Source organism: Carettochelys insculpta, chromosome 12 (assembly GCF_033958435.1).
Source record: "Carettochelys insculpta isolate YL-2023 chromosome 12, ASM3395843v1, whole genome shotgun sequence".
NCBI classification, from domain to species: Eukaryota; Metazoa; Chordata; order Testudines; family Carettochelyidae; genus Carettochelys; species Carettochelys insculpta.
The window spans coordinates 16,016,227-16,043,111 of record NC_134148.1 but is presented as its reverse complement, the minus strand read 5'-3'; the positions used below and the strand labels follow the sequence as shown (position 1 = coordinate 16,043,111).

Genomic DNA, 26,885 nt, shown 5'->3' with positions numbered 1-26,885 from the left:
TGGCTGCCAGCTCCCCTCCCCTTGCAGAGCTGGGAAACTGATCAGAGCAGCAACCTTGGTCAGTTTCCTGGCTCCAGACAGTGTGAGGAGCCAGGAACCAGGGGCAGCCTGGCCCCCATTTCCCCTCCACTGCTTCCCTGGTCAGCTTCCTTGCTCCCCGAGCAGAGGGGAGGTGGGAGCCAGGCTGCCACCTGGTTCCCAGCTCCCTGACATTCCAGGAACCGGGAAACTGCTCCTGTCAGGGACGCAGCTGAGAGTCAGGCTGCTGCCCCTGATAGGAGCAGTTTCCCTGTTCCTGTCAGGGATGGCAGCCTGCCTCAGGGCTGCTACTCTGAACAGGAGCAGTTTCGCGCTCCTGTCAGAGGCAGCAATCATGTTAACCAAAGACAGCTACAACTTGGTTGCACATATCTCAAGAGTTTACTGTATAGTAATCTAGTAAATTCTCACCACCTGTACTCCAGGGCAGACACCTCTTCTGCTCTATGATTTGCGCATGATCTCACTGGCCTTGACTCTTCAGAGAGCTACAACTGGCTCCTTCGTGCTTCCCATACCAGCAAGCTGATCTCCTTCATACCCATTTAGCATAAGATGACTAACATTTAGTTCCCTCATATCAACTCCCACTAGCCCCTTCTCCTCCAAAGCTTGGGAGACCAAGTAACTCTTGCAATCCAGGCTAGCCCAACACCTATGTCAGACCCTGGCAGGGGAAAAAAGGTCCTTCTAAGTCTTCTTAGAAACAAGGACTTCTTACTGAAAACACACCACCCCATTTCCCTTCTCTCTAAACTGGGGCCCTAACAGCTCAAGAACCTTACCCAATACTTTCTTTCTTTGTACCATGGAAAAAGTAGCCTGTAAGCTAGGCAGGAGCTAATCAATTTAGGGATCTCAAGGTCATGAGTAAAAAAAGGAAGTATGGTATTGGTTAGGACAGATAGAAGTCAACTTATATTCTTCCTGAGTTAAGTTAAGAATCAATCAAATCAAATATTTGGAAACTGAAGGATTTTGTATGCAAAGAAACAACTTTTCAGGAAATTTCACATCCCTAATTGTAAATCTGCAAATGCTATTTCTCATTGCATACAGCTAATTTTTCTCAAAAAAAAAAAAAAAAAAAAAAAAAAATCAAACAGATGGTTTGCCCAGAGTAATATTTTCTACAGCAAGATTCCAAATTTTTTGAGAAAAATCATTACATCAGCTCTTTAAAATTATGTCATCTGTAGGCACTGGAACCAAGGGTGGCACTGTCCCTCCTGCCCCACAACTACGGGCAACATGAGGTACACAAGGAGCCACATACACCCCCCTCAGTGCCCCCCTCCCCATGCAGTTCTGCTTCCGATGAGAAAGGGAGATGGACTTCTGCTCCCCACAGGAAGTGGTGGGGGGGCAAAGGAATGGGGAGTGGATGGGGCAGACTTGGTCTATGGGCAGAGCAGGAATGGGAGGGAGAGCGCATAGGAGGAACGGAGACGGGGGCGGGCAGGGGCACATGGCCAGTGCCCCACCTGCAATCCCAACAGTCACCTCTGCAAACACGTGAAGTGATTTCCATTATATACAGGTGCTACTAAAGTACTAAATCATAAACCAGTTCAGTGGCTTTCTGTGCCTCCCACTACACAAAGTGTTCAAGAACCTGCTCTCATCTCAAGAGCTTACAGTCAGCACAGACTCCATCAGCAAGTCTGGGTGCTTTAAGTGGATTCTTCTGGGTGCATTAACCCACATTTGTCTCCCTCTGCCACACTTGTGTCCTAGCTGTCTTAGTACCTTCTGGGGAGTCTCACACTCCTAAATAACCTAAATAATTAGCAAAAACAATACGGAGTAAAGATTAACAGATTTGTTAGGTGTTAGGCCGTAGCCTTTCACGAGCTACTACTCACTTCCTCAGCTGCAGGAGGAAAGACAGGGATACAGAGATGGGAGTGTGGCATCAGTGCCAATAGACTCAGAGTCAATGTAGCTCATTTCTGAAACCTAAATAAATAGAGGGGAGGTCAAGTGGCAACATCAATAATTTCTGTTGCAGTAGCATTTTGGGGATCTATCTGGAATCTGGCTCTCATTCTACTAGGCCTTTGTATAAATGCACAACGGAAGGACATACCATAAAGTGCTTATATCTAAATATAAAATGAGACAACAGGTGGATGAGAATAGCAGCAGGCACAAGGTAAGAGTAAAAGGATTTTTGCAAAAGCAACAAGAAGTCCTGTGGCACTTTATAGACTAACAGATATTTTGGAGCATCACCTTTTGTGAACAAAGATCCACTTCAGCAGATTTTTTCACTTCACTTTTCACCAACCTTTCAGTGTTGTATGCTCATCCACAGTCATAGTGTATTTCTCTCTCCATCCTAATGCTCTCCATGGAATGATCCACTTTTGGCCCTGATGATTTCTAATAAAGTCTCTGCTACATTTAATGCAGACCATGAAATCTTGACAGAAGAGCACCAGCTTTTTAAGTTAAGTCTGCAGAGTGTATGTGACTTCAATTCACTTGCAACAGGAGCACTAATATTTAATGATAAGTACAAGAAACACTGAGTGCTCGTGACTTTTATTGAGCGCCTGACAAGTCCAAGCACTTCAGATAGCAGTTGCTCAGTTTTCTGCTGAGTGGCTGAAGAATGGAACAGAGGCCAATCACAACATCACCACACAACGTTAGCCTGGTTAAAAATCGCAGAACTCATTAATCCTTTTGTGCATTTTTGGAAGCCTCTAATCAGAGATGTAGTAAACTGTTTGAATTTTACAGTACATGGGAAGTGTAAATGCTACCAGATTAAAACATTTGAGTTTACATTCTCTAAATAAAAACCCCATCCTAAACACATGTGCCTGTGAAGATTAAGGACTGAAAACCCTGGAAACGGGAGATCTTTGTATCCATGAGTTGTTGCAGAGAGCTGCAATGCTCAGGAAGCATAACTGCTCTACTGACTGATTTCATCAGCATCTGAAGGGGCTTAAATATTTTCTGAACACTTGAGAAAGTAAGCCATGCTGAATCAATTTAGCCCAGGCTTTCTGTGACTAGAGCTTGAGAATTCCTCCTAACTGTGCATAGTATTTCACACCAAAAGCACATCCATTTTTGGCTATGAGCTCAGCATTTAATTCAGAGAACACTGTCCAGAGGGAATTCACCTGCAATCATGTACTTCCAAAGTCAGTCATGTCCCAGTTAGGGTCTCACTTCCAGCCATCTTACACTGCTGCAACTAGACCAGACTCAGTGGGGATACTCCTCACAATTCACATTGAGGTTAAAGAGATCAGCATCAGGCCCTCAAATTTGCAGAGGTCCAAAATTCTCACAACTCACCTACTCTAGGAATGGGAGATTTAGACAATTGGAAAGGACAATTTCCCAGCCTTCCAGTCATAGAAAGTTCCCAGGATTAAAAGTAGTTCAGTTTTGTGTACAGGTTGAACCTCTCTTCACCAGCATTCTTGGGACCCAACAGGCGCTGAACCAGAAATTTTCCGAACCATGAGAGATCAATATTGTTTAGCAGCATTGCCAACAACTCCATTGCTTACTGGGCTCTTAGAAGACATTTAGCACAGAACTCAGAGAGCCAGGACCAGTGGCTGTAAACAGATGTTGCTGGACTAGAGTGTGCTGGACTAAAAAGGTTAACCTGTACATTAAAACTGTTTTCAGAGCCCCACAACAAAGCAGTGAGTAATCAGGGATTTTTGAATAAGTACTGATAAAAAAGATGAAGGATAACATTCTTCACAAAGAAAAGAACTCCTTGTTTCTACCACTTCTATCCCACAATTTAAAGGATGTGAAATTTGACGACAGTCTACCTCTTATTGTCAAGGTATGCTCTAGAATCTAAGCTTTCACTTAAAAGACAAGACTTCTCTCCCCCTACAACTCATCTTCACTAGACTTTTGAATATCAATCTAACAGTTCGTTAATTAACTTGAGGTACTCACTGTATTGGTAAATGCTAGAGTGGATTCTCCCATGTTTTCCAGACTAAAAATATTTGTTCTTTGCTCCACGGATCACACTAGGATAAGGAAATTTTTCAAATTTAAACTATAGTTGAGTTAACAGGCAGCCTGTAACAATAGCTTTGAGTGATGTGAATAGCTATGATTCCACCACACTGAAACTTTAAACACAAATAAATTAACAACAATTGTCATTTGTCATATTATCATAGTTTCTAGGACTCATGGATCAGGAGCCCATTGTAGTTGCAACACCACAACTGTTAACCATTTATTTAACTAGTTGCCTTTGCCTCTCTTCACATCCCTTCAAGTACGAAAAGACACAAATGTCCCCTGCATGCCTGCCGGTCTCCATCTTCCAGCATACCCTAATACCTTGACCGGGGGGGGGGGGACACTATCTGCACTTCCAGAAGTGTAGGAACAGTGTGAAATAAATTTTGTTTAGTATAAAAATATCACAGGATCTACTTTTCTGATTGTAAATTTATCTTTACATTTACTTTGGGTTTTTTTAAACCTGTTTTTAATTCAGATGAATCTGAAGCAGAATTTCCAGAGAGTGTTCCATAATCCAGACACCTTCCCCCAGAATTTTGAATCAGCTTGCCTTTAACTAGCTGTCTACTAATTTCACCTTCTTGCCTGCTCTCAAAGCTGGCGGTGCAACTCTTAATAATTAAGGTAACTGGCTTTTCAGATCGCAGGATGGAAATACAGTAGAAGCTATTTATCCAGAATCCCTGGGGAGCAGGGGTTGCCAGATAATCAAATTTTCCAGTTGATCCTGGAGAGGCAGGTGGGGAGGAGAGAGAGGAACAGCCCCACTGCTGCCTGCCCCAGCAGGGCAGCTGGCCCCATTCAGCCAGCCCTGGGTGGGGGGGTTTCCCCCTGGCAACTAGCCCCGTTTGGGAAGTCAGCCCTGTGGCAGCCAGCCCTGGGTGCCAGTTAACAGAATGTGCCTGTTATCCAAGTCCCAAATAACACGGCTTTTACTGTAGTTGTACTACTAAGAAGTGTTTGTTTTTTTAACAGACTTCTTGTAAAGAACGTGTCATATACCGATCATACAAGGATGTGCTGGATTGTGGAATCATTGAAAGAACTGTTTGAGAGAGCATAATAATTCGGACAAAAGCTTTTGTTTGCAAATAATTCGTTAAATAATGATTGGAAAGAAAATATAGAAACATTTTACTTAGAAGTGAGCTATGTCTTCAACCTTTCTCTGGCATAATAGTTTAATAGCAAAGGTGCTTTGAAAATTGTGGCTCCAGTCCCCTAAAGCATTAAATGGATATGTTGAAAACACACGTCTTCATGAGACCTAGATCGCACCTCTGGATTCCAAAGATTCAGTACTGAGCAACCCAGCTTAGCTACGTGGAAGGTAGGCTTCATCATGCTGAAACTTCAGTATCTATCCTAAAACGTTCAACTGAACCATTTGAAGAAATACTGCCCAATACATGTAATCAGACTGGAGAAAGGCTGTGGCTGGAATGTGGAATGCATTATAGGGTTTCATAAACATGACACGTCTGAAAACACTAAAATAACCAGCTTCTGTCATTATTAGCATGAGAAAAAAATTGAGAAATGAGTGACACGAGCAAATGCTCTCTTGTGTCACAGCTGTGTAGGGGGCACAATAACCGTTTTGTAGCACATTGGTTAGCAAGAGCTGACTTCCTGCTTTAGCAAGTTCTGGCAAATTGGGGATTTTAGTCACTGATGAAGCTCCTGGTAGATCTCTCACTCTGACTTCTGAGAAAGTGGGCAAAGGTAGTACTTCGTAAAAACAAAAAAAGCAGGCCAGTAGCACTTTAAAGACTAACAAAATAATTTATTAGGTGATGAGCTTTCATGGGATAGACCTACTTCTTCAGATCATAGCCACACCAGAGAAGACTCAATATTTAAGGCACAGAGAACCAAAAATAGTAATCAAGGTAAAAACAATCAAAAATAGTAATCTCTGTTACTGTAGTACTGTGTGTGTTTCTTAAGCTTCCTAAAAGGAAGGCTGTGACCACCCACTGAAGAGCCCATAGCATTTTAGAAACATTCAGGCCATTCACCCAGTTTCTTGACCAAATGACAAACCTGGCTATTAGCTTTATTCTGCATAACTCAATTTTACCCTGGAATCTCAAGTAGATGTACTTTTCCCTGCTTACTCATTTAACTGATTATACAATATACTCAGAATTAAGTAGTTGCACTCTTAATTGAAAGAGGGACAACTTTACTGGGTGTGGTGGACCAGAAATGGAAAAGAAAACCAATACATCAAAAAAGTAAATAAGGTAATTTGTTCGTCCTGATCAGATATATTATCAAGGTATATGTATATTATCAAGGTATATTAACAAATAAGGAGGAACTCATTGAGAATTTGAAAGTAGAAGGTAGCATGGGAGAAAGTGACCATGAAATCAGAGTTCATGATTCTAATAAATAGTGAAAGGGAGAACAGCAAAATAGAGAATGGATTTCAGGAAAGAAATTTTTGGTAAACTCAGAGAGCTGGTAGGCAAGGTCCCATGGGAAGCAAGACTAAGAGAAAAAAAAAACTACTGAAGAGAGTTGGCAGTTTTTCAAAGGAACATTATTAAGGGCTAAAAGCAAGCTATACCACTGCATAAGACAGATAGAAAGTATGATAAAAGACCACCTTCGCTTAGCCAGGAGATCTTGCAGAATCTCAAAATCAAACAGCAATCATATAAAATGTGGAAATTAGGAGAAATTACAAAAGACACCAGAGGACACCAAATGAAATTAATGGGTAGCAGGCTTAAAACTAATAAAATAAAGTTCTTCTTCACTCAGCACACAGTTAACCTGTGGAACTCCTTGCCAGAGGAGACTGCAAAGGCTAGAACCATAACAGAATTTAAGAAAGAGCTAGATAAATTCATGGAGGTTAGGTCCATAAAAGGCTATTAGCCAAGGGTAGGAATGGTATCCCTGGCCTCTGATTGTCAGAGGCTGGAGATGGACGGCAGGAGACAAATCACTTGACCATTGTCTTTGGTCCACCCCACCTGGCACTGGCCACTGTCAGCAGACAGGCTACTGGTCTGCTTTGGTCTGACCCAGTATGGCCGTTCTTATGCACGTGTATATAAGGGGTAAGATTAGAAGGTCCAGGGCACAAAACAAGCTTAAACTACCTAGAGACATAAAGGGTAACAAGAAGTCATTCTATAAACATATTAGAAGCAAGAAGACCAAGGACAGGTAGACCCACTACTCAGTGAGGAGGGAGAAACAATATCAGAAAACTTGGAAATGGCTGAGGTGCTTAATGACTTCTTTGTTTCGGTCTTCGCCAAGAAGGCCAATGCAGAAATGCCTAACCTAACGCATGCTAGTGGAAAGGGGATACGTTTACAGGATAAAATACAAAAAGAACAAATTAAAAATTACTTAGAAATATTAGATGTCTGCAAGTCACCAGGGCCTGATGAAATGCATCCCAGAATACTTAAGGAGCTGATAGCTATCATCTTTCAAAAGTCCTGGAAGTCAACAGATATTCCAGAAGACTGGAAAAGGGAATACACAGTGCCCATCTATAAAAAGGGAAAAAAAGAACAAACCAGGAAACTACAGACCAGTCAGTTTAATTTCTGTGCTGGGAAAGATCATGGAGCAAATAACTAAGGAATTCATCTGAAAACATCTGGAAGAAAATAAGGTGAAAGGTAACAGCCAGCATGGATTGTAAAGAACAAAACCACACCAGAGCTATCTGACAGCGGTGTTTTTTGGACAGGACGACGGGTCTTGTCGATAAGAGCAAAGCAGTGGATGTGATATACCTAGACTTTAGTAAGGCATCTGTCACGGTCTCGCATTACCTTCTTATCAAGAAAAGTAAGTAAATACAAACTTACTTGGGGCCACTGTAACATGGGTGCAGAACTGGCTCGATAACCTTTATCAAAGAGTAGTTATTAATGTTTCACAGTCATAATGGAAGGGCATAACAAGCAGGGTGCTGCAGTGATCTGTTTTGGGACTAGTTCTATTCAGTATCTTCAGCAACAATTTAGATACTGGCACAGAGACTATGCTTATTAAGTTTGCAGAGGTGGGAGGGGTTGCAATTGCTTTGAAGGACAGGGTCACAATTCAAAATGATCTGGACAAACTGGAGAAGTGATCTGAGGTAAACAGGATGAAGTTTAACAAGGACAAACGCAAAGTACTCCACTTAGGAAGAAACAATCAGCTTCCTATATACAGACTGGAAAATGACTGTCTGGGAAGGAGTACTGAGAAGAAAGATTTAGGGGTCATAGTGGACCACAAGCTAAATATGAGTCAACAGTGTGATACTGTTGCAAACAAAATTCTGGGATGCCTTAACAGGAGTGTTGCGAGCAAGACATGAGAAGGCATTCTTCCGCTCTACTCTGCGCTGATCAGGCCTCAAATGGAGTTCTGTGTCCAGTTCTGAGCAACACATTTCAAGAAAGACGTGAAGGAGGTCTGGAGAAGAGCAACAAGAATGATTAAAGGTCTAGAGAACATGACCTATGAGGGAAGAATGAAAGAACTGAGCTTGTTTAGTTTAAAAAAGAGAAGACTTAGAGGGAACATTATAGCAGTTTTCAAGTACCTTAAGGAGAGTTACAAGGAAGAGGGAAAAATTGTTCTCCTTGGCCTCTGAGGATAGAACAATAAGCAATTGGCTTAAACTACAGCAAGGGAGGTTTAGGCTGGACATTACGAAAAACTTCCTAATTGTCACGGTGGTTAAACACTGGAATAAATTACCTAGAATTTTTGTAAATATCTCCAGTGATGGAGATTCTAAGAGCAGGATAGACAGACACCTATTGGATGGTCTAAGATGGTGCTTAGTCCTGCCAAGAAGGCAGAGAACTGGACTCAGTGACCTCTCGAGGCCCCTTCCAGTTTTAGTGTTTTATGATTCTATGTAGGAATAGGGTCATACATATTTTTTCATAAATGAAACTAGATGTAACTCTGTAAGTGTCAGAACAAGAACTGAACTCTCCTCTCAGGGTATGTCTACAGTGCAGCCTTATTCCAAAATAAGATATTCCAGAACAGTTTATTTCGAAATTATGCTACTACACCAAAAAATGCATTTCAAAATAGCACTTAGCTATTTAGAAACAGTGTCTATTCACATATTCTACATCTACACTTCTGCAACCTATTGACAGAAGTTATTGTCAGAAGATACCTTCCAGCAAAATTTCTGTCAACAGATCATGTCCACACAACAAAAGCGGATCAAAAAAGCTATCCGCTTCCTCATCAGAGTGCAGCCAGACTGCCTGGCCGCTCTCCCCACAGAATGGCCAGCTGGAATCTCAGCAAATAGGGCAGCCTGGTGAAAGTTGTCTGTCGACAAAAGGTGTTATTCCTCATCGCAGAGAGGCAGAACGCTGTCTGTGGAAGTGCAGAGTTTTGTCATCAGACTGTTGACAAAACAAATATTGTCTAGCAGCATTACCAACACTTCTACTGCTTACTGGCCTCTTAGATGATAGTTTGGGGTAAATTAGAGCTAAACAGCAGCACAGAACACAGAGCAAGGACTGGTGGCTGCAAACAAACTTTATGAAACCACACAAAACTTGGCCACACCCACGATAAGAGGACATCCAGCTAACTGAAATTAACCCAGACCACATATGTTGCTAGACCAGAAAGTGCCAGACTAGAGAGATTCAACCTGCACGTTAATCCTCCAGATGACTCCATCTTGAGTTCGGAAGTACTTCCTGTTACCGTAGGAAAAACAGCCAGGAAACAAAGCAACTCCACTGACTGCAGTGGCATTATATAACATTTACACCAATGTAACAGAAGAATGTGGCTCTTTATGTCCAGAAATGTTCCACCCATATTAGTGTGCAGTACGTGAAAAACAGCTACTGGTACTGGGAAAGGAGCACGAAAGTACTATGACAACACAATTTACTGTCTTATCACAGCCACAAAATACATAACAATAAAATAGCTAAACTCACCACCAAAATCACTCTCAAACCTTGGGAATATATGCTTTGGTGCCAGTGCTTGGGACAAGAGTAATAAATACTGACACTTCTGCTTCTAACAGGATTATCATTACGAAAAGACCAAAGAGTGTTTATTTAAAAACACACCCTGCATGGGAGGTGGAGAGAGAAAGCATGGAGACAGAAATGCAAAGCAGCAAGAACATGAATAATGGATCAGTCAAAGCTCCAGTACAGCAGACAAGGAAAAGCAGCTGGGCAGGGAGGTGCAGCATCTCAGTTTAGCTTGATACTGAGAGTTTGATTGATCATTTACTGTTAAATTTTTTTTGTTTTTATGGAATTTGACTTGAAGCACAAATACCTCAGTGCTTGTCTAGTGGCATCTCCACTACACAACCTACACCGACATAGCCCTCTAGTAGAGACGCAGTCTACACTGACACACAGAGGCTGAAACAGTGTTAGCTACATTGACAGAAGCACCATTTTATTGCTGCAGATGCAGCTGATGGCTTTTTCAGTTTTAAACTATTTATTAAGGCAAAGTTATAATGAAATGTTAACATACTATGGTAACTGACTTACTGAGAATCATTCCTGAATAAATAATATTCAAAGAACCTGGCTAAAGTTTTTTGGCAGCATTGCTATAATTCAGGCAAGCCTCAGCACAGAGTTCCCTTTATTCTTCCTAGGCCATCCATTAAAGTCCAGCTAGGAAAACACAAATTAAGCATAAAATATAGCCAAGATTCAAATATTTTGTTTCCAGCTCATCTGTGTTTACTAACATCAGTGGGTACCCTACCCTCATGATAAAGTGCAGCCTATGTACACATGTGATGTGCATGCACACACAGAGAACAGGAAAAAAGTAAGGCTAAAAACTCTCAGAAGAATCTTTCCCTCAAAACACTGCTGATAGGTGCAATAATTCCTATTTCAGAAACAATGTAACAGCTGCTACAAACCCATTATTATTTGGATCTCAGTTTCAGATTCAGAGATAAACAGCAGAGCCGCACAAATAGCTCAACTGTGTTACTCCCGTAAAGTCACACGAATATATTCTTCATTTTTAGTTCACATAGCCAAGTCCCTATAAATTTAACAATCATCATCGTTTTCAAGTGACCACAAATATTATAAATGAAATTCAATTGCCACTCCTGTGTTGTAGAACAGAAGTTTTGGTTCAATCTCATCTCTCTCTGCCACTACCAATTTTCATTCACTTTCATTGTGAAATAAGTCCCAAAATTAATGCCACCCACCAAAAGCACATTAGTTGTCTTTTAACTAGTGTTAACTGAATAGTAAAAAGCACAGTCTGTTTCTGCAGAAGCCCAAAATATTGGCTACGGTTACACTAGCAAGTTCTGTAGACAAAACTTTTGGAGTGTGCACACACAAAATGCATTTTGTCAACAGTAAACATCAACAAAAATTCTGTGCAGATTCTCCAGGGGCCCTTTTGCTGACAGAGAGAATCACAAGATCGATCGCCTGTTGTGTGTACACATGATCTGTCAACAGAAGTTTTGTCGGAATGTCTCTTCTGATACTAACTTTTGTAGACAGATCGCTGTAGTGTAACCATAGCCAATGATTCCCCAGGCCAAACGGGGGGAGGAGGGGTGTGGGGAGAAATCAGATGGATAGAGGTACCTTTAATTGCTCCCAAGGACAGCAGAAGTTCAAACTAAAAAGCTGAAACAAATACAAAAAATTCTCTCAACTAGTACTGCTGTCCCACAGCCTGTTTCCATTTGCACTTCTGAACTATTTAAGTAATATGGCTAATTTTCCTCTCTAACTAAATATAAGGTGGCGTGCCAAAAATGGATTATTTGTATGTGTTTCTGAGCAAAGTAACCCATTCTGCTCAGCCCCCATAGGATTTGCTGAAAGGGAGCTTCTCTGATTCTAAAATTTTTCTCTTCCTATATTTTGGCATGCAGGAGTAGTCTTTCATTTCTCCCTTAATAGTAATACAGACAGTAAGCAAATCCTATCAAATATATTCAAAGAAGAGAGTCAAGAAAATTAAAACAAATATTAGTGTGCATAGTAAAACTACCGGTGAACTTTAGTTCAAAAACATTATTACTTCCAAACAAGCTGAAATATGATAAGCTTCCAGCAGAAATCTATTCCAAGCTGCTTTGATAGTTTAATAAAAAAAAAAAAAAAATCCTACCACTGATATCTTTGGGGGAGAGGGAGAGGGAAAGAGTGTCAAGGAATAGAAATAAAGAACAAGATAAATTAATAAGACCACATAATGACCGAGAGACAAAGTAAAAACCGCCACCCAAAACCTCTGCCTATAAAGTCATGAGATACAATGTCCCAGCTGTACTGCCAGTGAGTTAACTCTGCACTGAAGCGCAGTTAAACTGGATTCTCATCAGCTGCTTTGGGGTTTGTCTTCACTTTCCAGAAAGCTTCAGAATAATAGAGTAACTGGAATATTTACAAATATTTCAGCAGTGCATTCACCCAAGTATTCAACCCTAGTACTTGGATTATATTTCTTATCCTTAACTTTCAGAGCAAAAACAGCTGTGCAAGGTGTAGGCTGATGTCATGTCTACACAAGAAGATTAGGTCAAATTTATTACTGTCGATTTTTAGTACCCGATTTTGTAAAGTCCAAAGTTGCATGTCCCTAATGTGTATGTGAGTTTGATGGAGTGCGTCCCCAGTAGGGTGAATTCCTTTGACTGTGACAGCAGTGCACTGTGGTAGCCAACCCACAGTTCCTGCTGCCTCTTTGCATTCTTGGTTAGCCTCAGGGCCTAATGTGACAAAAAAAGTGCAGCAGGTGATTTGTGAATACATGCCGTCAGCCTTCCACAGTGCACTTATCGCCTCACTCCCCCATGCACACATTTCAAAGCAACAGCAAAAACATTGGTTTTGCACCCTTTTACCCTTGGTTATTCATATATAGATGCCCCAGTGGGGCAAACATGGACCCCAGTCAGTTTCAAGCAGTGGTGGTGATCATTGTAAACACCTAATGCATTATGCTACAGTACATCCACAGCCTATCCAGGAGCCACTGGAGCAAAGAAGAATGTGAGGAGGCCGTGAACACAGACATGTCTAAAAACACTAATTAGAGCAAATGGGAGATGCTGGCGGTAGTTGATCCTGTTGACACGGTGGGATGCTGATTCTGGGCCTGAGAGAGAAGCACACACTGGTGGGACTGCATAGTTATGGGACCATCAGCAATGGCTTCAAAACTTTTGTATGCACAAGGCCACTTTCATGGAACTTTGTGAATTGCATTCCCAAGCTTTGAAGCGCTGCAATAGCAAAATGAGACCTGCTCTGACAGCTGAGAAGTGAGTGGCAATAGCCCTGCAGAAGCTTGCACAGACAGCTACTGGTCAACAGGAAATAAATTTGGAGTAAGTAAATCTACAGTGGGGGCAGCTGTGATCCAAGCAGCCAAAGCACTCTATACCCTTCTAGTAGGAAGGACAGTGACTCTGGGTAACATGCAGCAAACAGGGAACCCCCATCACATCAAAACCATTCACTGACTGTGATGGGGCAATAGATAACACACACTTATCATGGAACCTGCCCATCTTGCCAAAAGAGGACATAAGCCAGAAGAGGTACTGGTGGATCGTAACTGCCATTTCATGGGAATAAACATGGGGCGGTGGGGAAAGTGCATGATGGGAGCACATCTTTAGGAAGTCTGTCTCTCCAGAAAGCTGCAAGATGAAACTCTCTTTCCCAGACCAGAAAAATGCTATTGGAGTCATTAAAATGGTAGTAGTTATTCTTGACACCCTACCCTACCCCTTGCTCTCATATCTTATGAAGCCTTTCACAGGTAGTCTGGATAGCAGTAAGGAGCAGCTCAACAGGCTGAGCAAGTGCAGAACAATGGTAGAATGTGCTTTTGGACACTTAAAGGGAAGTTTTCATAAATTATGTTCAGATTAGACCTCACAAAAAGCAACATTCTCCATTGCTGTAGCAGCCTGCTGTGTGCTCCGTAATATCGGTGAAAGAGAAGGTGGAAGTCTTCTGGTAGGGTGGAGAGGTCCAGGCAGAGTGCCTAGAGCAGGGGTCAGCAACCTGCAGCTCCTGAGCTGCACGTGGCTCTCTAAAAGGAATCACTTGTGGCTCCTGATGCTGCCACAGCGCACTCCTATTGCAGCTCCCTGCCTTGCTGCGGCTGAAATAATGGAACTAGATTTAATTCGTTTATTGGTTGCGGCAGGAGAGATCTCACCATTAAACCAATTAAATTTAGTTCCATTATTTCAGCACAGCAGGGCAGGGAACCACTCTCACTGCAGGTGGGGGAAGCAAGCAGGAGAGCTGTGGGGAGGGATAGTCAAGTCTGACCCTACTGGAGCTGTGCAGCCCCGCTGAGGAGGTGGCAGGGGAAAGGAGCAGCAGGGGGACGTGACGGCAGCCATGGAGGAGCAGTGGCAGCATGCATAGCTGGAGAAGCTCATTAGCTGAGGCACGTTAATCCTGGGGATTGGGAGGCAGATTTGGGGGCTGAGGTGTGTAAAGCATGGAAATGGGGGTAACAACTTTCTAACTGGTACCAATCATTGTGCGCACACTGTTCTTAAAATAGGGGTGACAAAAAGTGCGGTTTGATGTTATTTTTAAGGACCGTCTTGTATTCACATGCATTGCAGCTCTTGAAGTATTGATTTTGTAAACAAATTGGAAAAAAATGGCTCTTTTCACTATTTTGGTTGCAGGCTGCTGGCTGGGCCACTAGTTATGAGCAGGCAAACATGAGGACAATAAGGAGAGCACATCAAGGAGCACAGCAAATCAGAGAGGCTCTGAAAATCAGTTTTGTGGATGACAAAATTGCGATGACAGTCACGTGTTGCTCTTGACAAGTTGCCCCCTGCATTAAGTGGTCACAAATGTAAGCCAACCTTCAGCCCCCCACTGTAACACAAGCAGTAAGGATCTTGTTGTTGAGAAATCATGCATTTTTATTAATGCACGCAGACAGCAGAAACAGAAAACAAGTTCAAGACTTGAGCTCTGGGGGTGGGGAAGGGAGCAAGAGGCGTAATACATCCCACCGTTCAGCAATCACAGCTGTTCCTTTTGTTTCAGGAGACATCCCTGAGAGTTGATTCAAGGCTTTCCTTGACTCGTCTCCCCACTTCCCAACACACACATTTTAGGGTGCCTGGGAATGGTGAGGAGGGCAGATTGTTCAGCATGGGATGTGGGAGGGGGTCTGTGTTCTACATGCTTCTCCTGTGTCTCTACCAGGTGCTTCAGCAGCTCTGTTTGCTGTCCCACAAGTCTCAAGGTCTTCTCTTGGGTCTTGGCTTCACATTCCCTGAATACCCTCCTCTCCTCATGCTCTGTTTGTGTCTCCTGCAGCATTGTTTTCCTCCATTGGTCAAACTGCACCCTAGCAATGGGGCGGATAGCATTTGCTTATTAAGCATGCCATCCCAATTCAGTTTTTCTGCCTTCAGATTTGTGAAAGGTGAATTGCTGGAGGAGAGTGGGGAACATTCCCACTGTTGAACCTGCTGTAATGAAAAATGTTAAGGGCAGACTTTGGAAGCAATGCATTTCAGTATGCAGAAGGGCAGACTTTAATAGAAGATATACTGTAGAACACAGAAGCTAATCTCTGACCATAAAAAACCATCTGTCCCAAACAGTAGGCATGTGTGGTGTAAAAGTCCAAAGTTGTGTTTTTAAGTGCTACAAACTAGGCATCAGGTACAACACACAGATCTTAAGGGAGCAGTTGGATTGGGTTTGGTAGCAGGCATAGTAAAGAACAGCCCAGGGCTTTGGTCTTTTGCTTCTGCTTTGAAAGCATGTGCATGCAATGGAACGGCTGCAAATTGCAGTTTCCATGGCTAGGTGTTCATCTAGGCTTCCAAAAGGGGGCTGTGCCAGTTGTGACAGCAGGGTATCAGCTCAGCCACAGTGTGTTTAACATCCCCTGTTTATTGGGAGAGTGCAATTTTCCCTTCCCACAGGGACCTGCTAAGGGAATGAGGGACAGGGATCAGGCATGGCAATCAGGGGCACGTGTGTTGAGCAAACCATGCTTTGTTGGGGCAAATTGAGGTGTACTGCCTCAGTCGCACCAGATAGATAGCTTCCCTTGCTTCATCCAGGTGGCCATGAGTGATACATCAGTCTTCTCTGAATCATACAGAATAGTAAGGAGTGGGTGCTGGCTGAATGTGGCCAGAAACCTGGACCTTATGCTGCACTGCTTTGTGCTGCTCTGAGGGCAGAATGCTCACTGCTGGCTTGGCATGGAAAGGTGTCCTACCATGAAGGACAAAATGAAACAGGCCTCCACAAAACCTAGTGAGCAGCATTAAAGTTTACCTCAGACAGCTTTGTGGAAATATCCAGGGAGGACTCCCTCTCCATCTCCAGACATGTTAACAAACTGTTCCCAGGAGCCCCCGCTGTGCAGGCAGAGTGGCTGTCACAGATGACACCCAATTGCCTTACCTGACTTGCAGCATGATTAAAATTGTGAACTCACCAGAAGCACCCTCTCTGCCACCCAAGTCCAGCAGCACTACATCCTGGGAGGAGGGGATTGTCTTCAAAGTTAAAAATAGGTCCTGGCTGTCAGTGAGATCGAATGCTCCACTCATCTGCTGAATCTTCTTCTCCTCCTCCTCATCAACAATGTTCTCTTCATTGTTGCCTGAAGGGTCACTTGGGAGATAACCAGAGACAGCCTTGATGATTATTTGCCCCCTCTATTTTCTGGTATGCCTGCCTGCACTCCTTTATCTGCAGGTGGAGCAGCTGGGTGCCTCTGGTGTATCTTTTTCCAGCATATCCTGTGCTATTTTGGTGTAGATATCTTCTGCTGCTTTGTCATTCTGCCTGCACAGATTCCTCTCCCCACCCCTCAGTCAGATCCAGGATCTCCTGCATGCTTCATGCTGGCGCACATTTGCAACTCTGGACGTTCATGGTCAGTCATGCTGCTGATCTGCGCTACTATGCTTGCCATGCTGGTTAACCAGAAAATGAAATTCACATTTTCCCAGGGCTTTTCCTAAGTACCTGGAGAGCAGCAGAGTTGAAAGAGCTGGCCAGAGGTGTCACACTGGAGAACTGTGGAAAATCTCCTAGAGTCCAAGAATGTCAACCTTTACACCACTGTGTTTGCACTACTCCAAAGTCAACCACGCAAGGACAAGTTTACCAATACTCCTCTCATCAGGAACGAATACAGAAATTGACTTTAATAGCCCTTAAAATTAGCAGAATGAGCCTGGTAGTGTGGGCTCATTGTTTAGAAAAATCAACCTAACACAGCTAAGTTTGACTTAAACTTGTAGTGTAAACCAGGCCACAACAATCACATTATTTCCAGCGCCATAAACTAAAACAGTAAAAGACTTATGCCTGTGCCTTTGGCATATTCCTGAACAGTCTCTTTATTCCCAGAGACTGGCTCAGGTCCACATTTAATGTGTATGCTGATTTTTAATTCCATAAAGCCTTGTACCTAAGAAAGATGCCAAAAACATTAAGCTAGAATTTTAGAAAGAGTTACTGTTCCAATACACAAACTGTCCCTGAACAAATCTGCTGTTCTTCCACATTGTTCACAGCAGCAAAAGTAGCTCAATACAGAACAGCACATAGAACCTGCTAGCAGGGGACAAAGCTCCTCCTTCAGCAAATGTAAGCAGAGATTCAACAAAGTTGGACACACTCCCCCAGAGACAAAGCTGGGAGTTGACATTTAATAAGAGAAATGTCTCAGCCTGAGAAGCTAACAGAGTCTTGTTGTCTGGCAGCCGATAGGTGGGGTCAGAAAGGTTTTTGGGAAGTTTGTCAAGTTTGTACCTTTTGTCTAAGTCCAGTTTGGCATAAATAGACTCCTGCCCTACAATGTATGGGCCAAGAGTAACATACAGTCTTGGAATCTGTGTGCAACCTTCACAGGCGCCTCTCCTCCTTTTCAATAAAACAAACAGCTCCAAGGTGGTCTCCAAGAGTGCCTACCAGGAACTGAAAAAAAAAATGTCCCTTAAAGACTAAAATGTCTTTTAGTCCATATAGGCTAATACATCAGAAGGCCCACAATTACTCCATTTCTTATTCAACTAACCTGAAGTGAGTTTGGTTTTACTTAATTTAATGTAGGAACTCCATAGAATGAAAGAAAAAGAAAAAAAAACTGTTTTCCTAAGTTACTCTATTTCACTTAACAGGTTTTGTTAAATCCATTTGGTAGCTTGATTACACCACTTTCTCCATTGTCACCAATACGGAGCAAGGCGCTAAATAGCAGTAGGTAGCACAAGATGGAATAGAAGGTGCAAACATGCCTGCCTCCATGACACAACACTCAGATCATAAAGGGGCATGACAGTAGACTAATTTAAATAGAGGCATACTAAGCAGGGTCTCTGCTTTGAGCTAAAGCTGTCAAGGCAGCTAGTCCAACACAAGAAGGATTGCAGTTAGTGCTAGAGCAGAGCTGGAGGAACTGCAACAGAACCATATTTCTTTAGAATATGCATTTCAATCAAAATCGAAAACGAGCTGTGTCTATATGGCCGCTCCCTTCTTCCAGTTTTTTTTTTCCCCCCAGGAAAAAGGGTGCTTTCGAAAGGGGTGTTTCCTTTTGAAGGAAACCCATCCGCACAGCTGCTTTTTCTTCGAGACACGGCTCTTCCGGAAGCCAGATCACATGGGAATATGCAAATAAGTTATGAGGCATTTAAATCTGCACCTAATTTGCATTTCTGATCAGCCATATTTGCATGCCTCTTCTGAAAGGGAGGGGTTGTGTTGATGCAGCTTCTGAGAAAAACTGGGTTTTGGTTTTTTTTTTGCTGGAATTTCACTTTGTAAGAAAACCAGAGGAAAAGTGTCATTGTCACCATGCAACACCAAAAAGTTTCAATCTGTCAACTCTAAAGTTTTTATTGCAAATTTTTATGATGTATTGTATTATGAATCAAAGTACTGCAAAACAATAACTAAAAATAAAATCAAACATTTTGACTGACCCTAAATGAAGGTTTTTTCCCCCAAACTTTTCCAAAATCTGTAAATATTCATTTTTTGCTCAAGGTCAAACAAAGCCAAATTTCAAAAATCTCAACATTCTTCATGAAATGGAACTTCCATCTAGTCAGAACTCACTTTTCTAAAGCGCTTGCTGTAAATTATAAGTCACCTCATTTAACTTGTGTTACACATACACGCCACAGCAACTTGGAGGTAACAAATGCATTCTTCAAGAATAATAGCCATTTCCCTGATAAGGTTGGGCCTCAGGACAGAAGAAATCAGAACTCTTAGGGTGCAAAGCTCTGGAATTTATCTCACGAACCTCATTAAAATCATGAGCTTTACTGCCTTCAAGATAAAAAGCAAACAAACAAAAACCCACCACCTTTTACACCTCTAGCTTTTCAGCAATGGATTTCTTTTGTTTTAAATGCATATGTACCCTATGCGCCTGCTCCAGAGAGACAAACCAGATGGTAACAACTGGGCTCTTTGGTGCCTTTAAGAATTACAAGTTGTTGCTGAGCTACACTGGGATGAGAACAGTGCAGATACCAAGGACAGAGAAAAGAAAGTTTACCAGTTTGTTCTGAGTGCCAATCAAGATGCTGGTTTGGATTTATAAAAAGTACTCACGTTTAGAGTCCAGGCTGTATCTCCAACCTAGTGCAACACCCTGCTAGTTGAGATCAGCGGACTCCTGAAGAGCAAATCCATTAACCCAAAGGTGGCATGTAAGGGCCAACACGTAAAACCAGCAGCAGCACATAAAAGTGGTAAGAAACTGCACCACAAGTGGCTCCCAGTGGTGAACCACTCAGTTAGTGAACTCCATCCAATTATAACCCCTAGTAACACCATAAGGAAGAAAATGCCTCTAGGGAAGACGCCTAGCTCAGTGGGGAAACGTTCCTCCCATACGTTATCATTACAGAGCAGAGACTCCCCTTCCACCCTGCCCTTTAAAACTCATCATTGGAGGCCACTTCTTTGACTTATCAGAGAATTAATGATAGTGCCTACCCCAGTCTATAATCCTTCAGTATGCAAGGTACTGAATGGCACTAGTTAGTCTCTCTCCCAGCAGACAACTGGGATTCCAACCTGGACCTTGTAATGGTGCAAACCAATCAACACTAGGGCACAAGACCCATCATTTTAAATAATAAGATCCTCCACACAACGCCTAACAGCAGAAGTATTTAAACCAAGTCACTGTGTGTTTCTTACAGTAAGACATCCTGCAGGTTACTTCTGGTAATACAAAACCTGAATTTCTGGAGCTTACCTTTCTGTGTTCAACTGACGTCTGCGGAATGACCAGCTGAAATCCCAACACCACTAGTGAACTGAGAAGTCTGCAATAAATAAATAAATACCCTGAATGATTATTGTGGGTAATGACCAGACCACAGCACTTACCCCATATTGAGCCTACTTAAAGTTATCACTTAAAGTTTATCACTTAAAGTTATTCAAGTGCCTAAGTCTGACTTTAGCCCCCACATGCAGTGTCCACATGTAACAAGATTCCTTAGACCATACAGCATGGCAGTAAAGCATCAGAGGGGCATGCAACAGCGTTCCCGCTAATTTCTTCCATCCATGGGTGTAATGAATTTTGTTATGTGCATCAAGGCATGTGCAGATGTAGACGACCAGCAACAAAACATGTGTCCCACTATGGGTGACAGGGAGCACTCTGCTAATCAGCTGGGTGGCACCTGAATCTCTCCTGGGCAGCCACCCAAGTGTTCAACTTACAGGAGGAGGACAGCTGGGGGCGGGGGGGTGGCATCCCTCAGATCCTGCCCCACAAGACAGCCTGCAGACTGCAGGGAGGCAGCTGGTGGGGGGGGTAGGGGGGCTGCGCCCTGTAACCTGGCCCCCCTCAGACTGCCTGCCCACTGCAGGAGGTTGCTAGAGACACACAGCCCCCCTTCCCTCCCCCAGCCTGGCTCCCTCCCCAGGCAGCCTGCTGGCCTGGCCACAGGTAGGGCGACCATATCTCTCTGTCCCATATATGGGACAGGGAGATATGGGTGGGGAGGGGTGGCTCCTACAAGCCCCAGGGGAGTCAGAAAGGAGGTGGCAGCTGCCAACAGTCCCCAGGAGCCCCAGGAAAGTGGCAGTCCCCATCGCTCCCTGAGCCCTGGGGAAGTGGCAGCCACCGGTGCTCCTCATGCTTCCCCAAGGCTCAGGGAAGTGGAGGGGGATGGTCCAAATACAGAACAATTCATCCCTTTTAAAAAATAAGTCAGGATGCCAAGGCATCCCAAACATGGGACCATCCCACCCAGTACGGGACAGATGGTCACTCTAGCTACAGGAGATAGCCGAAGTGTGCAGCCCTTGAGCCTGGTCTTCCCCAGACCGATTTCAGGCCCCATGGGAGCAGCTGGAGAGGTGCAGCCCCCCGAAGCCTGCCCCCACTTCCAGATAGCCTGCAGGCTGCAGGGAAGGAGAGCTCACTAGAGACAGCTCCAAGAGCCTCTCCCCATAGCCTGCAGGCCAAAGGGGGGCACTGGATGCTGCGGGCAGCCCCCAGAGCCTTCCCCTGACTTCAACAGCCTACAGGACATGAGTGTGTGTGCAGGAGAGAGGAGCAGCCCTGAGAGCCTGGTTCCCCCACTACAGCCAAGGTCACAGGGTATAATGGAGGTGGGGACAGCCCAGATCCTGGCCAGCCACAGAAGTGTCCCATCAAACAGGCTGCAGGATGGAGGGGGCCGCTTGAGGCAGGGAGTAGCCCCCAAAGTGCCAACCCTCAGACAAGTGCAGGGCTAAGGGAGCAGCTGGAGGCCAGGGTCCACCCCCAACAGGCTGCAAGATTGGGTGGTCACTACGCCAAGCAATGACCCCCTGGAAAGCTGCAGGCCTGGGAGGCGGCGGCAGCAGCAGCAGGCTGAGGCTGCCCCCAGTGTGCTCTCCCCACACAGGATGCAGGCCAAGGCAGGCACCTGGAGACCAGGCCTGCCCACAGAGCCCCAGCCCCTTCCGCCACCTGATGAGCACACAGCCCCAGAGCCCTCCGTCCGAGGACCCACTTCTGTATGAGGAGCTCTGCCCTGGCTCCCTGGGAGGAGCTACCACCATAGCAGCATCACCCTCACCCTCCAGGTTTGGCCCAGTAAACCTCCACACACCTCCCAGTTCCTTTGTCCTGAGACTCCTACCCTAACTTCTGCACCTCCCACCTGCACTGACTGCTGAACCCCACCCCCTCCCTTGAGTCCTCACCAACCCTCTCCCTAAGCCACCCAACCTCTGCCCCTCCACCTCCCTGAACCCTCACTCCAGCCTTCATTTCTGAGAAATACTACCATTAAAAAACCATGTACATTTTTCATTTATTTTCAAAAAGTTACTCCAGTTGAAGAGCCGAAAAACGCCCGGTACCTCGTCCAGTTTTTGTTTATACAGCAGCACCCAGAGAATCCGGCTAAAGTCAGAGCTTCATGGCACTAGTCTCTGCATGTGCTGTAAGAGACCGGAAGAGCATGCACACCAAGGATCAAGGGCTGGCGGGGAGGAGGAGGAGAACGGGTGCATAAAGTGAGGGAGTAATTTGCCCAAAGTTATGGATATAAAGCAGAACTGAGAATATAAATTCAGATCCTCCAGCACTCAGTTCAGTGCCCTAACCACAGAGCCTCCTATTACAGCGTGTCCTGTAATACATATGTGTTGCTATATGTAATGCCAATGGAGCAGGGTCTTCGGCAGGAGGGATTGAACTTGCAACCTTAAGGGCTAAAGCCCTCTACTGTACCACATGAGCTAAAGGCCTACTGGCTCGCAGCCAAAGCTGTAGAGCAGAGACTTCACTCTCCCTAGTACATGGTCTCAGTGCCTCCAAGGTTACACATGCATGCTCTTCCCAGGGGCAGGCGATCTCCTTCATTGTGCCCCATTTCAATGAAGTTTTAATGGCAATATGAAAACTCCTAGTTAGAAAAACTACACACTCCCCTCCTCCTCCCGACAGCCTCACATTATATGATCCCCATAATAGTTCTGAACGTCAGATTTGCTCCAGTTGAATACTCACTTTACTTCTTTTTCTGGAATCTTCTCCCTCTGTCTGGCTCCCATCCACCCCTGCTCCCCACCCCCTTCCCTCAGAGGGTGCAATAGGAAGTTCAGTATTTGCATAGGGAAACAAACGATCAAGAACAGCAAGAGGGCAGGCTCTGTCTATGGGCTGAACTTTTCTACGAATCACTTGTAATAAAATCCTGCAGGAAGGTGGCAGTTCTAAAGTGAGCAAGGCCTGTAATCTTCAAAGCAAACTACTTACCAGATCAAAAGTTCCCACTCTAAATCTGAACTCCTTAACCTGTGCGTGATTATTCTGTGCCAAGCTTTGCCTGGCCATTCTCTAAAAAGGCTGCATTGTAACCTCCATGTGTGTGCATGCACCCACTGGGACAATGAGGGCAGTTTATAGTTTGTGTATGTGCTTGGAGCTACCAGGAACATGTGTTATCAGCCTACTGTTTCAAGCACATAGGAAATCTGGCAGGAATGTTTAAGCCTTCCTCAGGAAAGCCTCTGGATTGACGGAGAGTCATGATTTAAAAAAGAAAAATCATGTTATTTCACTTTAAGGGTTGACTTTGGCTGCTTCTCTGGAGTTGGTAATTTTATTTGTCATGCTTGACTAGTGCTATATTCTCCAAACCTGCAATTCTCAACTGGGGTGGGTGGGGGCAGGGGCACAGAGCCCTACTACAGAAACCTGGTGCTCTGAACTCCTCTAGTCCAGCCTGACTGGCACAGGGCTGGTGCCCCAAGCTCCCCTTCTCCCTTGGAGCAGCAGGGCTGAGTTAAGGGGGCATAACAGTATTGCCCCCCAAAACTGCAAGACTTTATTCAAGAGTGGGACTGTCCTCACCCTGGTGGAGACAGCAGCAAAAGATTCAGTCACACTTTCTCATAGTAGCAATATGACTTTTTTACAAAAATTATTAACAATAAAAAAAAAAAAAGAGTGGTGGGGGAGTTTCCTGTTGAAGTCAATACCACTTAACTGGAGAGAAATGCCAAAAGGGTTTGATGCCACACAGACCAAGGGGCTCCTCCCAGCACAGAAAACCCACGGGGTGGAAAGATACAAAGAGATGCATCAGGATCCCTCAGTGAGTTTTTTTCCTTATTATTCATTGGAGGGGGGAGTGGGAGGGCATATCTCCTTGGGGTGTAAGCTTTGGAGATAACTACCATCACCTGTGCATCTGGTGGTCAAGACCATGGCAACTGACTTCCCTGAGCAAAGGGGCTTCCAGATCTGCCTGTGGGGGGCACAGGGGAAGCCAGAAAAGGTGGTACCGTTATCACCTACAGTATAAAGCAGATCCACTGCCATGTAAAGTCTGAGCTGATGGAAGAGAAAGCATGAGATCTGAGGTGTCACTTCCAGCCCATCTTCACAAGAAGGGATGGAAACACACAATGCCCTATTCCTATGACATGAACATGTAGGTCAATCATTCCAAGAACATATACTTTTCATATTTAATGCATACAGTGCCATTCATTTCAAAAGTTTACGAATAAATTATTTGGCAGGCATTTATTATAAATAGGAGTCATCAGAGATCATCAAAATAGTAAAATAATTCTTCACATTACAAGAAATCCTGCTAATGCACTGACACAAGATGAAGAGATGTCCTTCTGGAACAGGATCAAGACACTGCAAACTTTCCAGTTTTCTCTTCCTGACTCCACTTCCAAAAAATCATTGTCCTTGCCTGATCATTCTAGATGATCAATGAATTCAATCAGACAGCCATTTTGACTAGACTTTTCATTAAGATACAAATGGTCCAAACAGTTAAAGTATTGCATGTTTGTAAAGTCTACAATCAGTCAAAACAACACTTATTGCACTGTGGCAGGAGCATATTCAATGATTACAAACAATTCCATTGTACAACTTACCTCAAAGGTACTATTAAACTGTCTACCATGGTCCTCGACTCTTTAGATTCTGAGCCTTTTGAGGTAAACAAATGTCCTTCCGTGCGTTAGAACTTGATGCAGATTACACACAAACCCTACAGAAATAGAGAAAAATCAATATTTGTCAATACCTATTCATTACTTCTAGGATGTCTATGAAACTAGAGTTGGGCCCCAACCAAACTTCTGGAGCTGAACTCCTTTGCACTCCAATGTGTGCTTAAATTCAACCCATACTCAAGTAAGAAATGGACTGTCAAGTCATGGGCTGAATAAGAAAGTATGAATAATCAGTGCTAAGGTACTTGTCTTTTTATATCACGTCTCTGTTAGGACACTCTGAAGCCTTCAGTCCCCCTCTCGTGAGACAGCAAGGACCATGCCATGATTTCACAACTGCCTCACACAAAGACTCAGGTCATTTAGTTGTTTCAGGGTATGAAAGATTTTTTTAAAGAACTTTCATATTTTAGTACCAGTACTCTTTCTAAGCCTGCAGGTGCTCACTGTAGAATACTCCTCTGTGGCAGAGGCAAAAGCCAACACATCCTCCCAGCATTTGTCACATAGTTATCAGAGTGCCTCATGACTTTTCAAGTATTTATCCTCAACTCCCCCATGAGGTAGGGTAGTGATACCAACCCCATGTTACAGATGGGTGGAAATCGAGGCACAGAAAGCCTAAGTCAACTGCCCACACTCACACCAGAAGTCTGTGGCAGAACAGAGAAGTGAACCCAGGTCACACAAGCACTTTAACCTTAGACCTTCCCCCCGCCCCCCGAGGTACACAGCATTTTACATTTGTGATTATTAGTTTTGCAAACACATATATAGAATCATAGAATCACAGAGCTAGAAGGGACCTCAAGAGGTCATTGTGTCCAACCCCCTGCTTCAAGCAGGATCACCCCCAACTAAGCCATCCCAGCCATGACTATGTCAAGCTGGGACTTAAAAACCTGTAGGGATGGAGATTCCACCACCTCTCTAGGCAACGTATTCCAGTGCTTCACCACCCTCCTTGTGAAGTAGTTTTTCCTGATATCCAGCCTACTCCTCTCCTTCTGTAACTTCAGACTATGACTCCTTGTTCTGCTGTCTGTCACCACTGAGAACAGTTTCTCTCCATCCTCTTTAGAGTTCCCCTTCAGGAAGTTGAAGGCTGCTCGTAAATCACCCCTCAGTCTTCTCATCTGCAAACAAAATAAGCCCAAATCTCTCACCTCTCCTCATAGGTCATGTGCTCCAGTCCCTTAATCATTTTTGTTGTCCTCTGCTGAACCTACCCCAGCACATCCACATTCTTTCTATACTGGGGGTCCCAAAACTGGACACTATGTTCCAGATGAGGCCTCACCAGTGCCCAATAGAGAGGAACAACCACTTCTCTAGATCTGCTGGAAATGCTCCTCCTAATGCACCCCAATATGCCATTGGCCTTCTTCGCTATAAGGGCACGCTGTTTACTCATATCCAGCCTTTCATCCACTATAATCACTAGATTCCTTTCCCCTGTACTGCTGCTTAGCTAGTTTGTTCCCAGTCTATAACAATGCTTGAGATTCTTCCATCCCAAGTGCAGGACTCTACACTTCTTTTTGAACCAGATTGGATTTCTTTGGGCCCAATCCTCCAATTTATCCTGGTCACTCTGGATCCTATCACTACACTCCAGCGTATGTACCTCTCCCCCTAACTTTGTCTCATCTGCAAACTTGTTGAGGGTGCAATCCAGTCCCTCATCCAGGTCATTAATAAAGATGTTGAACAAAAACGGCCCCAGAACCGAGCCTTGGGGCACTCCACTTGAAACTGACCACCATCCAAATATTGAGCCATTGGGCCCAA

General features: G+C 44.0%; 1 protein-coding gene across 1 annotated transcript in view; it reads right to left on the bottom strand.

The window, feature by feature from the left end:
* THSD4 (thrombospondin type 1 domain containing 4) overlaps positions 1-25,042 on the bottom strand; it is a 593,806-nt gene extending 568,764 nt beyond the window's left edge. Inside the window, exons 1-2 of the mRNA XM_075006841.1 lie at positions 25,014-25,042; positions 20,356-20,425 (exon numbers count right to left, since the gene is read on the bottom strand). Of these exons, the coding sequence (XP_074862942.1) occupies positions 20,356-20,425; positions 25,014-25,042 (99 nt within the window). The remainder of the gene's footprint in view (positions 1-20,355; positions 20,426-25,013) is intronic.
* Positions 25,043-26,885: the final 1,843 nt, after the last annotated feature.